Source organism: Esox lucius, chromosome 20, assembly GCF_011004845.1.
Source record: "Esox lucius isolate fEsoLuc1 chromosome 20, fEsoLuc1.pri, whole genome shotgun sequence".
Classification (NCBI taxonomy): Eukaryota; Metazoa; Chordata; class Actinopteri; order Esociformes; family Esocidae; genus Esox; species Esox lucius.
Genome location: NC_047588.1, coordinates 28,886,169 through 28,901,602, shown reverse-complemented (window position 1 = coordinate 28,901,602; position 15,434 = coordinate 28,886,169). Strand labels below are relative to the sequence as shown.

The 15,434-nt window shown below is 43.1% G+C and overlaps 1 protein-coding gene across 1 annotated transcript in view; it reads left to right on the top strand.

Moving 5' to 3' along the window:
• Positions 1 to 15,434, top strand: part of kcnn3 (potassium intermediate/small conductance calcium-activated channel, subfamily N, member 3) — a 62,992-nt gene that overhangs the window by 41,811 nt on the left and 5,747 nt on the right. Inside the window, 2 exon segments of the mRNA XM_013139275.4 lie at positions 2,566 to 2,676; positions 12,303 to 12,430. Of these exon segments, the coding sequence (XP_012994729.1) occupies positions 2,566 to 2,676; positions 12,303 to 12,430 (239 nt within the window).

Genomic DNA, 15,434 nt, shown 5'->3' with positions numbered 1-15,434 from the left:
CTATTCCTACCTCCTTCCCTACTTCCCTACTTCCCTCCTTACCTCCTTCCTTCCCTACTTCCTCACCTCCCTACCTCCTTCCCTCCCTACCTTCCCCCCTCCCTACATTCCCCCCTCCCTACCTCCTTCCATTCTTTCTTCATTTTTATTTTATTTTTTCTACACGTTTCCTCGATCTCACCATTCATTCATTTTCTCTTTCTCTAATTTCATTTCTCTACCACTACCCCTGTCTCTGTATCTGTGTCACAGTGTCTGCTCCTGCACACTCTTATATACACCCACACCTTCACTTACAAAGTCTCACACACACACACACAGGGGGTGGATACAGATACTCCCATATCCGTGGATACAGACTGCATCCTACACACACCACAATGCAGAAAGCTTGACATGCACTTAATACACTTAATGACTCCCACACATCACTCATATACATTTACACACAAACACAGTGCGCACACACACACACACACACACACATAAAATGTGCAAGTGCATGAAGCGTGAAAGTACACACATAAATAGACATACACACACACACACATAAAGACATACTGCACTCTGTCTTTGAGTGGTTTCATTTTGTTGACAGAGAGAATGGGATGCACAGAGAATGGTAGAGAGTGAGATGTTGTTCCTCTCTGAGGAACAGAGTGAAGGAATAAGATGGGAGGAGAGTGAGAGGACCTGGAAGAAAAGAGGAAGAAAGGAGTTTAAAGACAGAGAGAGACAGTAAGAGAGAGGGGCAGGGAGAGAGACAGGGAGACAGGGATTGTGAGACAGGGAGCAAAAGTGAGATAGAAGGGTAAAGAGGTTGCAAGAAAGAAGTGAACGAGAGAGATACAGAGGTAGAGTCCAGGATGTGATTTCTGCCTAGCTGAGAGTGATTGTAATGACTTTCTAGGTGGAATTCTCCCCATCGTTTCTATGACAACAGAGAAGGCCAACCGTGTTGGAATATACCACTGCCCTGAGGCTAGGTGGGGGTTGCCAGGTGGCTGTCTGTGTGTGTGTGTGGGGGGGGGGGGGGGGGGTAGAACGCCAGTGTTTGCTAATGTATGCCAAATGAGATGAGGAAAACATGTCACTCTGAAGGCTTTTCCTTTTCTCATGTTCGCTTGGCCGTTGCTGTGTTGGGTCCGAGGGTGTCCTGACACAGATTTATTACAAACATGAGTTAATTTTACCCAAAGATGGAGAGAGACAGAAGTCGAGGTGTGAAAGTGCTTGTCAACCGACAGATGGGGGATTCCCTGTGTGTGGTGGATATTTAGTTTATTAACAGTGTTATACACGGACACACGGACACACATACAAATGCACAAGCGTGCACACACACACACACATAAAAATGCACAAGCGTGCACACACACACACACATAAAAATGCTGAGAGGCTTTTAGCATATTTTATTCATAGTTTACAAATAGAATTTGTGGACAGAAGAGATGTGGTCTGTGGCTTTTTGTACTTTTTAATTTTAGATGCCCTGGCCAAAGATATTTTCAGCAAATGTATCTTGTTTCTTGAAGAGTATCAGTACAGTCTAGGTTGTCCATTTGCAACAGGTTTATAAATGTGTTATACCCACAGACAGACAGACAGACAGACAGACAGACAGGGGAGGCAGGGCAGGGGTGCCAAAAAAAGGGAGGCAGGGGAGGGGAGTCGGGAGAGATTAGAGGAGACAAGGGGAGGCGAAGCAGGAGAGGAGATCTTTTAATAACCCTAATTCATTTCTTATCTGAAGTTATGTGACCTCATTAATACCCCCCTTCTCTCTTGATCGTCTTCCTCTATTCCACTGGCACATATCCGTTCAGTTCCCCCCCCTCTCTCCCCATATCTCTCTCTGTTTCCCCTCTTCCTCAGTCACCCAGTCACCCTTTTCTTCTCTTCTCCTTCCTGGCTCCTCCTTCAGAAACCTGTTTGCTTCATCTCTACCGTATAGATCAGGATTTTGACTTTCCCCTCAGCCTGTCCACTTCTGTCTCTCTCCCAGGGCGGTCTGTCAGCCATAAGCCCAGGTTCTCACCCAGTGTCAGATGTTTTCAGTGTTATTACACTGTTCTGGGTCCATAGTATTACACATTCCATCTGTTGTTTGGAATCTCATGCTGCATGAATTAGGAGCAATCTATAGAACTCAATCCCAATGAAATGGAAGCGATTCGAGCTGTCTTACTATGACTGGCACCATCTAATTAAGACTGGCACCATCTAATTAAGTCTGGCACCATCTAATTAAGTTATTATTATAAAATTAATTATTGTGTGCCAATCCTTCTTCCTGGTTTGGGATTGAATCTTGCATATTGATGCTTTCCTTTGGCTCATTCTGGATGTATGGACATTTCTGGGAATACTTCATTTTGGGATGGCCTCTACTTTTCAGCCATTCTCTTTGTTTCACTCTAGATCTTTCTCCCTCCGGTTTAAGATGACTTGACTCTCATGTCCTCCCTGTTGTCTACATGTGTCACCCCTCTTCTTTCACTCTGTGCAGTTGATAACCACTGTTGGCAGAATGTGTTGACTACCTCTCTCTGTCTCTCTAAGGGTGCGGGCTGTACAGCTCTGGTGGTTGCCGTGGTAGCAAGGAAGCTGGAGTTGACTAAGGCAGAGAAACACGTTCACAACTTCATGATGGACACTCAACTCACCAAGAGGGTATGTGCTTGTGCTTGTGTGTGCGTGTGCGTGTGTGTGTGTATGTGTGTGTGACGGTGTCTGTGACCACTGATATGGTTCACAGGCACAGCTTTACGGTTAACAGTAGAGTCTGTGTAAGGGTTTTTGAGAGTTAAAAGCAAATATGACTGGAAAGCAGCTCAACCTCTTACTGACACATTCATGCATACGTCACCCTCCAATGTTGTGACAGTGTTCCTCCAACATTGTTATAGTGTTCCTCCAACATTGTGACAGTGTTCCTCCAACATTGTGATAGTGTCCCTCCAATGTTGTGACAGGGTACTTCCAACGCTGTGACATTGTTCCTCCAACATTGTGACAGTGTTCCACCAACATTGTGATAGTGTTCCTCCAACGCTGTGACATTGTTCCTTCAAATGTAGTGACAGTGTTTCTCCAACATAGTGACAGTGTTCCTCTAACATTTTGACAGTGTCCCACCAATGTTGTGACATTGTTCCTCCAACGTTGTAACAGTGTCCCTCCAATGTTGTGACAGTGTTCCTCCAATGTTGTGACAGTGTTCCTCCAACGTTGTGACAGTGTCCCTCCAATGTTGTGACAGTGTTCCTCCAACGTTGTGACAGTGTCCCTCCAATGTTGTGACATTGGTCCTCCAAGCTCAGAGACTGGTGCTGCCAGTTTATAAGGCACTGGGCAGGGGGGCATTTATTATTTTGCCTTACACCCTCTTTTATTCTCTCATTCTTTAGATCCCCTTTCTCTCCCCCTTTTACCTCCCCATCTGTATCTCTCACCCACTTACCCTTGCTAATGGGCCCCTCTCTTGCCCTCTCTCCCTCTCAATCTCTCCCTCCATCCCTTTCTGCCCTGGTCCTTCAAAATGTTTCATGCAGGGAAAAGGCAAAAGTTTCAGAAATAGCTCCCTGTATCAAATCTGTTAATACAATACGACAGTGAATATCTTGCAGGGTGGTGGACAGCAGACCAGATAAAGGTGATCAGTCATTTCAGATGAAGTATTGACACAATGAAGGGAGAGAATGTCTCAACTTTAAATTCCTCTCTTGGAAGAGAAGACTCAGAACATCCTGTAGCACAGCAGAGTCACTCTGTCTCCTTAGGAAGTTTTAGGCTCTTCAATTGACTCTCATAGTGCATGACTTGGGCCGGAACAGTCCAGAACGGCGTACCGGCACTTCTAATTTTAGGCAAACATGGTACCGGTCCCTTTTTAAGGCAAAAGAGCCATCTGGGACATTGAGGATAGGCTACTTTAATGGAACAAGCCTTATTAACACATACATTTTGATGAACCTAGTGTAATTTAAGATTTTTCAGTTCCTGCACTTATTTTATCGCAAGTCAAGCGCTGCTTGGGCGTACTTCCTAACACACACATCAGTGCTTTACCAATAGCCCAGGGGTCCTGTAGAAGGAGGTGTACCTGGCTAGAATAATCTGGTTTGTGGGGTTAGTAAGTGAATATAGTTGCCACTCCAGAAAATGCATTCACCCTGGTGGGTAAGGTTTACGGTTTACATTTCCTGGTTGAGTGAGCAGCATGATGAGAACCAGAGTGGCAGCTGGCGTTTACAAAATGTGTAACATTTTGAACTTTCAAGTAACTATTTTTAGAGACACTCAATTTAAACTCTAGACCAAGCATTTTCACAACCAAGGATAATCAAAGTATTTATTGTTGCCATATTTAGTCTGAATGCCTTGAAAGTTCTTATCACCTTCAAAAGGGATTGATGGAAGTCCACTGAATTTGAGCTTGCTTATTATGTTTGTCCATCATTATGACTGTGGCTTCTGTCGAATGTTAATAACCGTGGTAAAAATGCAATTAAGTGATGAAGGTAGAACCCTTGATATGGTTGTTTTAACTAATACAGGACAATAAGGTGCCATCATCCAATTTGCCATAAGGGGGACAAAGACACTTCCAGATCATTGACAACTGCATGCTGTTGGATTGTCAAATAAATGAGAATCTAATCTGAATCTAAAATGTATTTGGTTGTAATATTATGACCCCTTGAAGAACACAGATTCATTGTCATTCATTTAACAATCAATGCAAAACCCATTAGCATAGTTATACAGAGAGTAATTGTATGCTTTTTATGATCACAGTAATTAACTAAGATTATTTAGCAATTTCCTGAAGGTGGCTTATATTTCCAGAATGTTAGCTGAGCCAACAGCCTGCCTCGTGTCATTTGGCTTATTTAATCATAGGCTTTTGGTACCAGCTTGACGTAGGCCAGCCTATATTTTGAGTATATATGTCTGTCTGACATGTTTCTGTCATCATATAGGCATATCTGGCAATCAAGTCAACCCGTATTAAGAGGTAGATCAATAGAAACTAGTTATCTACAGCTAGCAGTTGATAACTTGCAAAATGTAAGCAATCTGTCATTTGTTCGCCAATTTGGCGAGGTCCATTAATCATCATTAAAAACTTTTGAAATCAATGTTAAAAGGGGTATGATATTAGCTTCAGAAAATACTATTATTCATAATAATATAATTACCTGTGGGTTAGAGGTAAAAAGAGTACATAACTTGCCATAATGTTTTGTCAACTTTCTATACATTCCTGTCTGGCAATTGTATTTTGCAAGCTACAGTTAACATTACCCATGGGCAAGAGCCCATACATTCTACTTGACAAAGCCCACCATGGGTGAAAAAGCCTTAAACCACATACTTGTCAGGTAAAGTAGTTTGGTTTTCACTGTAATACACTGGCTGGACTTGCCCCCAAGCTGGGGAAGGAACGGCGTTACTGAAAACGACCTATATACAGGACGGTTACTTTTTCTGTTCAGAGAACATCCTCAATGTTCTGGGTAGGAACCACCTATTTACCCCCTCGGAAGGGAGGAATAAATATTGTCGCATTCATTCACCGTGTTTAGACGCCGAGTCACACATACATATGAGACATATGGCTACACATCAGCCCAACCACTCAGCACTCTGAATAATTAAATCATGGCCCTGAAAGACATTGTGCGTGAGAGAGAGAGACCTTTCTTCTTATGTAGCTGGCTAGTTTGAGGGCCTTTCTTACATCTAATTTGGTCAACTTTAGTGAAATGTGACCTGTTAAAATGGAAGCCAGTGAAGTACTTTAGAGTTGCGGAGGTGGGAGGTCATTGCCAGAGTAATTAGGCCGTTTGTTGACATCATGTGGTTTCCAGAAAACACTTTTGGAGTGCTTCTTCCTCATTACTAATCACACACAAACCTTAGACATTAATTACACAGTAATCAAAATTTTTCCATTTGAATATGCAGTAATCATATAGCTAGATAACCTTGTACTCTTAGCTGGTGCATTTTACGTTCATATTTTAGTAATTTAGCTCTATTTCAGAGCAACTTACAGTTAGAGCATTAGATAAATATAGCTAGATTGGACAGCCAGACAACTCAATTGCAGTAAGTACTCCTTACTTAATGAAGTAGATGTCAGCAAAGTTAGTGTTAGAAGGTGAAAAAGGTAACAGTGTGTGTATGTGTGTGTGGGTGGGGGGGGGGGGGGCACAGTTAATTTAAATACTCGTTAAAAAGGTTGGGTGTCAGAAGTTTTCTGAAAATGGAATGGTAGCTAATGAAATCGACAAACAAACACATCAATCATCACCATTGTTTCTGACAATAGTCCAAAATCACAACACATTGATTTCAATCCAGTGAATATTACTATATACTTTAGGTTCTGCCTCAGCCTTCTAGTACTCCTCACCTTGACCTGATGCTTCATTGTGTCCTGTTATCCTGCACTAAGTGGAGCCACACAGTTTATCCGATTAGTGGCCAGATGTTGGACTGTTATGCAGTATTGATTGGATTTTGGCTCTAGACTGTGAAAATGTATATATTGAGTAATTGCCATGGTAGCCTGAGGGCCATTCCACTACTCACCAAGGAGGAGGGATGCATCGATGTCATGTCTGCAGTCCACATTGTCTACCCTGTAGAGTGTCCTGTAAAGAATACAGGCCAGATCAGTTCCCCCAAGATTTTCAGCAATTTGTTCCACTCTCTGTTAACTACCAAGACAGCTGTTGATAAGACAACAAAATTGTTAGGTATTTTACTGAATGTGCCCCGTGTGGGAATCAAACCGCTAACTATTGGGTGAACACGCACTATTCATATGAGGCACTGGAACCACCACCTTGGTCACTCATAGTGCGTCAGCATGCTCGTCATAGTGAGCTGTTTGTTGTGTTTGGAAGGAGCCTGAATGGGGACAGGGTTGACTACAGGTATGTGGTCAAGCCATGATAACCATATGGCACCAACATGGCCGCCCATACAGAAGGTCATATGGCACCAACATGGCCGCCCAGGTAGAAAGCCATATGGCACCAACATGGCCGCCCAGATAGGAGGCCATATCGGTGCCTTTTTAGTCGGTCATTCAGTTCTGTGTAGTGCTGAATGACTGACCGAATAAGAATGTTGAGTTATGACTGTAACACAGGGAGGAAGGTGCAACTACTCTGGGTTTTGCCCTATTGCAGGAGCAATTACTGAACATGTTATACAATCAGGCCGCGACAAGGCCATTGAACCGTAGAGCCCACTGAAACCCCCAGCCTTTTAGGTGCTATAAATAATGACTCAACCCTAATTCTCTGATCCAGAACGGATCCTCATTGCACACAGACGGCGAGGTGCCATACATATGATGTACAGTGGGGAGAACAAGTATTTGATACACTGCCGATTTTGCAGGTTTTCCTACTTAAAAAGCATGTAAAGGTCTGTCATTTTTATCATAGGTACACTTCAACTGTGAGAGACGGAATCTAAAACAAAAATCCAGAAAATCACATTGTATGATTTTTAAATAATTAATTGGCATTTTAATGCATGACATAAGTATTTGATCACCTACCAACCAGTAAGAATTTCAGCTCTCACAGACCTGTTAGTTTTTCTTTAAGAAGCCCTCCTGTTCTCCACTCATTACCTGTATTAACTGCACCTGTTTGAACTTGTTACCTGTATAAAAGAAACCTGTCCACACACTCAATCCAACAGACTCCAACCTCTCCACAATAGCCAAGACCAGAGAGCTGTGTAAGGACATCAGGGATAAAATTGTAGACCTGCACAAGGCTGGGATGGGCTACAGGACAATAGGCAAGCAGCTTGGTGAGAAGGCAACAACTGTTGGCGCAATTATTTAAAAAATGGAAGAAGTTCAAGATGACGGTCCATCTCCATCGGTCTGGGGCTCCATGCAAGATCTCACCTCATGGGGCATCAATGATCATGAGGAAGGTGAGGGATCAGCCCAGAACTACATGGCAGGACCTGGTCAATGACCTGAAGAGAGCTGGGACCACAGTCTCAAAGAAAACCATTAGTAACACACTGCGCCGTCATGGATTAAAATCCTGCAGCGCACGCAAGGTCTCCCTGCTCAAGCCAGCGCATGTCCAGGCCAGTCTGAAGTTTGCCAATGACCATCTGGATGATCCAGAGGAGGAATGGGAGAAGGTCATGTGGTCTGATGAGCCAAAAATAGAGCTTTTCTGGTCTAAACTCTACTCGCCATGTTTGGAGGAAGAAGAAGGATGAGTACAACCCCAAGAACACCATCCCAACCGTGAAGCATGGAGGTGGAAACATCATTCTTTGGGGATGCTTTTCTGCAAAGGGGACAGGACGATTGCACCGTATTGAGGGGAGGATGGATGGGGCCATGTATCACGAGATCTTGGCCAACAACCTCCTTCCCTCAGTAAGAGCATTGAAGATGGGTCGTGGCTGGGTCTTCCAGCATGATAACAACCCGAAACACACAGCCAGGGCAACTCAGGAGTGGCTCTGTAAGAAGCATCTCAAGGTCCTGGAGTGGCCTAGCCAGTCTCCAGACCTGAACCCAAAAGAAAATCTTTGGAGGGAGCTGAAAGTCCGTATTGCCCAGCGACAGCCCCGAAAACCTGAAGGATCTGGAGAAGGTCTGTATGGAGGAGTGGGCCAAAATTCCTTCTGCAGTGTGTGCAAAACTGGTCAAGAACTACATGAAACATATGATCTCTGTAATTGCAAACAAAGGTTTCTGTACCAAATATTAAGTTCTGCTTTTCTGATGTATCAAATACTTATGTCATGCAATAAAATGCAAATTAATTACTTAAATATCATACAATATGATTTTATGGATTTTTTTTTTAGATTCCGTCACTCACAGTTGAAGAGTACCTATGATAATAATAATAGACCTCTAGCTTTGTAAGTGGGAAAACCTGAAAAATCAGCAGTGAATCAAATACTTGTTCTCCCCACTGTACCAAATATGTAAACAGTACATTCAGTCATTTGGTTCTACACCTATGGAAATGTAAAGTCGTTCCCCGAACCAGTCTAGCAGATACCAAACCAGGTGGTCTTGGCTGCCTACCCAAAGGAACACAAAAGTTCTACAACTCCTATAATGACTTGTGTCCAATCTATTCAACCTCTCCTCTCCCAGCTAAGTGAACCTTGACATCTGAGCAATAAAACAGTCAAAGTTGACTACAAGGTTTTAATAGAATAGGTTTGGTCATTAAGTCACTTTTGCCCAATCAAGTTTTTCTGTGACTTGTGTTCAGATCAGTATTACTGTATAAAATGTACACAACCATTAAAAAGTTTGGGTTCACTTAGAAATGTACATTCATTATTTTACGTAGTTTTATTATTAAAACAACATAACATTTATCGGAAATACAGCGTATACATTGTTAATGTCATAAATGACTATTGCAACTGGAAACGGCTGATTTTCAATGGAATATCTACATATGCAAACAGAGGCCCATTAATGCTTTTGTTGAAAAAACAAGGACATTTCTAAGTGACCCCATCGAAATATTTTACAGGCAATCATAGGGTTTCTTGCGGCGGACAGACACACATTCAGTTGGAAAAGGCATTGCTGAGGGATGAGTCCCTGGAGTGGCACCATCATGTCACACATGAAAGGCTGAAATAGCGGTCGTACACACCTTCAAAGTGGAGAATGAGTGCCCCTGCTCATAAATATAAGAACAACAGAATGTCTGAAGAGTACTGTTTTGCCTTGATGCAGTCTTGAACCTCCTCCAATTAGTAATAGTAATCCTCATAGGAGGCACCCTTGTAAAATGAATAGTATCAATGACATTTAGACGCGAGCCCCTCGCTGACAAGTCCTTAGTTCCAGTCCCCCATTCGCTGGTGCCAGGGCTATCTTTGTGCCTGGGGGGAACTGATTCGTGGTGACACTTCAACTGCCACAGATTTCCCCACAAAAGGCGAATAATACCTGCAAACCACATTGTTGTTTATTTACAGTGAAGCCATGAGAAGCCATGACAAGTGCACCATGTGGGATGTGGGGCCAAATCAGATCAACATATCTAAATGAAAGGTGGGGTCGAGGCCACTGGTGCCCACAAGCATCCCTTCCCATTTGGGCAATCTGATCTCCCATTGAGAAATACTGATGGCAGTGTGCCTTTTCTTTCAATACTTACTTACATCAACTCGTATATGAAGGGAACCGTGAATAGAAGATTCCAAACCCGGTGGTAAAAATCCAGAATATGTTTTCCCTGAAGTTGTGTTAGATGCACTCTGTTTCATAGTAGCATGGAGCGAGCCAGGTCAATTATTTCCTTCTTTGTTTTAAAGTAATAAAAAAAAAATTATATCATCTGGAAAGCTTTACAGTAGGGAGTGTGTACATTATAATACTTTTTTCATCCTGGAACTCTGTGGGAATTGAAAAAAACACCCAGGCATTGCAAGCGTCCTGTTCTATCATCTGAGCATCACAGGACCTCCTGGACAAGGAGAGGGACCCGCTGCCCGTCTGTTTGAGTGCGTCCACTTGGCCTATAGCCTCTGGTGGCAGAAACAGTGCTTGACAGAAATCATGAGGCGTCTGTAAGCCTGTGAAATAAACACTGACTCAGCTCAAATTAGAATGAGCAATGAAAAAGCTCCACTTGTAGTCTGACAGTTAAGTTTAAAAGGTAGCTTCAACTCGGTTTCCCAGTTGGCTGCAATCCAAAGTGTTGCAAGAGCACATTTTATGATTATAGGCATTTTAGCGTCCGTTTTAGGGTCCACTTCTTCAGTTTAAGCATTACCATCTCCTGATGTCACTGTCCTAATCGTCCAGGCCAACGCCGTTCATCAAGCAGCCAGCCCTGTCAGCCAGCCCTGTCAGCCAGCCCCAGTTTAATAGTTTTCTTTCATGGCTTTTTCAAATCCCCTTCTATCCATAACCGAGTATCTGACTATTTCATGAGACTCACACGTCTTTTCGACAGTTACGAACAGGCAGGTAACCTTGAGTGAAAACAATGTGCTAAGGAACCAACTCATCTCTCTGAACGATGATGGGCACCGCTGGGCCGAGCCACTCGGAGGAACCTCACGGTGTTCAGGGAGGAAGGTAAAGGGAGCACTGGGTCCAGGCTTTCCGTTGGTTTCGCTGAGCCACAACTGACTCTGTTGTGTGTTTCACCAGCGCTGCTACGTGGCACTGGCACATCACAATGGCGGTAACACACAACGGCACCTAACAGCTCTGCATGGGTAGGCTTGGCTTAACTGATTAAGCAGCAGTTACACACGAGGGGGGGGGGGGGGGGTCAGTTCATGTTGACTGACCAACAGCCGCGTGCACGGCATCCCCCCACCCTTCGCCGGGGGAGGAGACACGGGAGGGGCGTGTATGAGGGTGCAGTCCCCGGACAGCAGTAGGCCGGTGCTGATTAGCAGTGCTGTACAGGTGCTTTGTGCTCCTCAGACGGGGGTGTAATTGTTATTTGTTCACAGCTCAGCCTCTCTTTGAAGTCCCTCATTCAGTTTATATCTTCAGAGATGTTCTGTCCTTTTTTTCTGCCTTTTATTGTCATTTAAAGGAGGGGGTGGGGGGATTTTAGGCCCTTATGTTGTGATTGCACAGAGCTACCCACTGAACCATGCAGATTACACAATATACATAATGTACCTACAGTTTAGAAAAGGGCTGGACCTCCAGAGCGCTGGGGTTGTGGAAGCAGGGTTTGGTTTTAATCAGGCAGGACCACACCAGACTATACTTACCATCTCACAAACTGAGCTGATTGATCCATATCCCTGATTGATCCATGCTCCCCAACACAACAGGGGTTCCTAATTATTTGTAATTATTATTCAACCCTGGTGCTGGGGAACAACAGAATGGGCAGGTTTGGTTCTACCTCAGCACTAACACATCGGGTTCAATGAATCAAGCTTGATGTGTTGAATGGCAACGTGGGGTTGTGATTTGACATGGCAGAGGCTGTGACACCACTGCCTGAAGATGGAAGGTTCTTGTCTGTAGTGGTCCCTGTGTTGGTTACTGTATGTAAGCGTGTGTGGCGGGGAACTGAGGAAGAAGGAACTGTTTGCCTTAGTAGCAGAAAAGAAAAACAGAGGAGCGAGGGAAGGGAGGCATTGTCTGTGTGGTTGGAGGGCAAGAACGAGAGATGGGGTCAGGGTTGAGGCCTGGTAGATCTGTTGCCTGGCTCAGTTGCCAGGGGCTACCAGTTGCAAACTGTGTGTGTGCATGTGTGCGTGTGTGTGTTCTCTCTATGCAGATAAAGAATGCGGCAGCCAATGTTCTGAGGGAGACTTGGCTCATCTACAAACATACCAAACTGCAGAAGAAGATCGACCACTCCAGAGTGCGCAAACACCAAAGGAAGTTCTTACAGGCCATCCACCAGTGAGTGCAAACAAACACACATACACACAATGTTTTGTACCCTATGTGATTTGCAGACAGGTCTGACTAAGTATCATTATGAGAAACGTAGCCATTTTTATGTATTTTTTTTCTTTACTTTTCCAAACTCAGTAAGCTCAAACTCTGGAATCTCATCTTACAGTTGGGAGTTAAACGAGTGCTGTAGTATGTACCACCCTATTTCTTAAAAAGTTGGGACACTGCATAAAATGCAAATAAAAAGAGAATGCAACAATGTGCAAATCTTTTAATCCCTATATTTAATTGAAAATAGTACAAAGACAACATTTCAAATGTTGAAACTGAGAACTGTCATTGTTTTTTGGGAAAATATTAATATTTTGAATTTGATGCCAGTAACACGTTTCCAAAAAGTTGGGACAGGGGCATGTGTATTACTGTGTTGCATCTTCTCTGCTCTGGGAACTGAGGAGACCATTTGCTGTAGTTTTGAAAGTGAAATATTTTCCTATTCTTGGTTGGTAACGGATTGCAGCTGCTCAACAGTTCAGGGTCTCCTTTGTCATATTTTTCATTTCATAATGCACCAAATGTTTTCAATGGGTGACAAGTCTGGACTGCAGGGAGGTCAGTTTAGCACCTGGACTCTTTTACTACAAAGCCATGCTGTTGTAATATGTGCAGAATGTGGTTTGGCATTGTCTTGCTGAAATAAGCAAGGCCTTCCCTGAAAAAGACGTTGGCTGAATGGCAGCATATGTTGCTCCAAAACCTGTATATATTGTTCAGCAATAATGGTGCCTTCACAGAAGTGCAAGTCACCCATGCCATGTGCACTAATGCACCCCCATACCATCATGGATGATGGCTTTTGCGCTATGCGCTGATAACAAGCTGGATGGTCCCTCTCTTCTTTAGTCCAGAGAACATGGTGTCCAAGATTCACAAAAATAATTTCAGGTTTTGATTTGTCAGACCACAGGACAGTTTTCCACTTTGCCTCAGTCCATCTTAAATGAGCTTGGGCCCAGAGAAGGGGGCAGCATTTTTGGATCTTTATATCTGGTTTTCTTCTTTGCATGGTAGAATTTTAACTTGCATTTGTGGATGCAGTGACGTACTGTGTTCATAGCCAATGGTTTTTGGAAGTATTCCTGAGCCCATGCGACAAAATCATGTAGTGGGTCCAAAGATCATAGCCATCCAGTATTGTTTTTTGGCCTTGTCCCATGCATACAGATATTTTGTCTGGATTCTCTGAATCTTTTAATTATATTTTGTACTGTAGATTATGAGATCCCCAAACCCTATGCAATTTTACATTGAGAAACATTATTCTTAAATTGTGGCACTATTTGCCTGCATAGTCTTTCACAGAGTGGTGAACCCCTCCCAATCCTCACTTCTGACAGACTTATCCTCTCCGGGATGTTCTTTTTATACCCAATCATGTTACTGGCCTCTTGCCAATTAATTAGTCAATTAGTTGTGAGGTGTTCCACCAGGTTCTTTTTCTGTATTACATAACATTTCCAGTCTTTTGTAGCCTCTGTCCCAGCTTTTTTTAAACGTGTTTCAGGGGTCAAATTCAAGTGGGCACAATAAAAGAAATATGTTTCAGCATTTGATACATTGTCTTTGTACTATTTTCTGTTGAATATAGGGTTTAAATGCATACATTTGCATTCTGTTTATGTTTCCATTTTACTCAACTTCCCAGCTTTTTTGGAAACAGGGCTGTACAAGGGGAAATTCCAAAGTGTGGCCGTGCTTCCACAGTTGTGCACTTCATTCATTCACTGACATACACTCAATTAGCCCCAGTGTGCTGTCTGTACATACCAGGAGTATTGGTACAATGGCAGAATGCCTAATGGTTTGAGCGCTGAACAGAAAGTTTACTGATTTGAGTCCCCAAGCTGACAAATGCCTTAACAAATCTTGCTTCCAGCCCCCAAAAACCTGTGAAAAGCAACACTTTATTATATGAGTGCTTAGCGATATTTTCTTATGCAGGTTAAGATTATTATAAAGTATTTTAATAAGCAATTCTTTAAAAACACAGATAAAAACAATTAGTTAATAAGAGCACCATAAATATAGTGAATTTGAAACTTATTACATTAATAAAATATTATTTGGAAGATGTAATATTTATTGTTAATGAATTCAAGTCAGTCTTTATTGGGCCTCTGGGTGGCTTGTCGGCTTCTGGCGGGCCTCTGGGAGTCTCCATTGGCGCTCCATTTGCCAGCTCGGCTTTGGCAAGCTCCTGTGGCCTCTATAGCCGCTCTGACCAACTCAGCAGGGCCCACATGATGTTTCAGTTTCTCCAGAGGTGTCGGTGAGGCTGGTCTTCTTTGCTAATCCCGCATCTTCCTGCCTGGACAGTTACACCGGGCGAGAACCTACAGCAGTTCAATTAGTTGAATTCCATTTAATTATGGACATTGTCATGATACTGTCATAGCCATGACATGACACAAGTAAGAATCATTATGAACATTTATGAATGTTGTCTTTAGGTGTTGTTTGGTTGATTATATCATTTTTATGCAAGATTGAGATTATTTGGGATATCTTTGTTATGACAACTTGACATTAACTAAGACAAAATATCCTGTCAATTTCTTTGTTATGACAACTTTAGATTAGATTCAACTTTATTGTAATTGAACAAGTACAGTACAATGAAATGCGCAACTGAAATGCAGGGATAGCAGCAATGAGGTTCCCGAGGTAGATATCTACCTGTAACAACTGAAAACGTCAGACTTTGCAAGGCAGTGTCAGAGTCCAGTAGTACAAAGGGTGGATATGGTTAGTGATGGGTCACAGAGTTCAGCAGGGTTACAGCAGATGGAAAGAAAGTGTTCCTGAGCCTGCTGGTGCGGGAACGAAGAGACCTTTACCACCTGCCTAATGGAAGGAGAGCAAACAGTTTGTGGCATGGATGTGAAGGGTCCCTGATGATGCCACATACCCTGTGCAGACACCGCTTGTGCTGGAGGTCTACGATGGC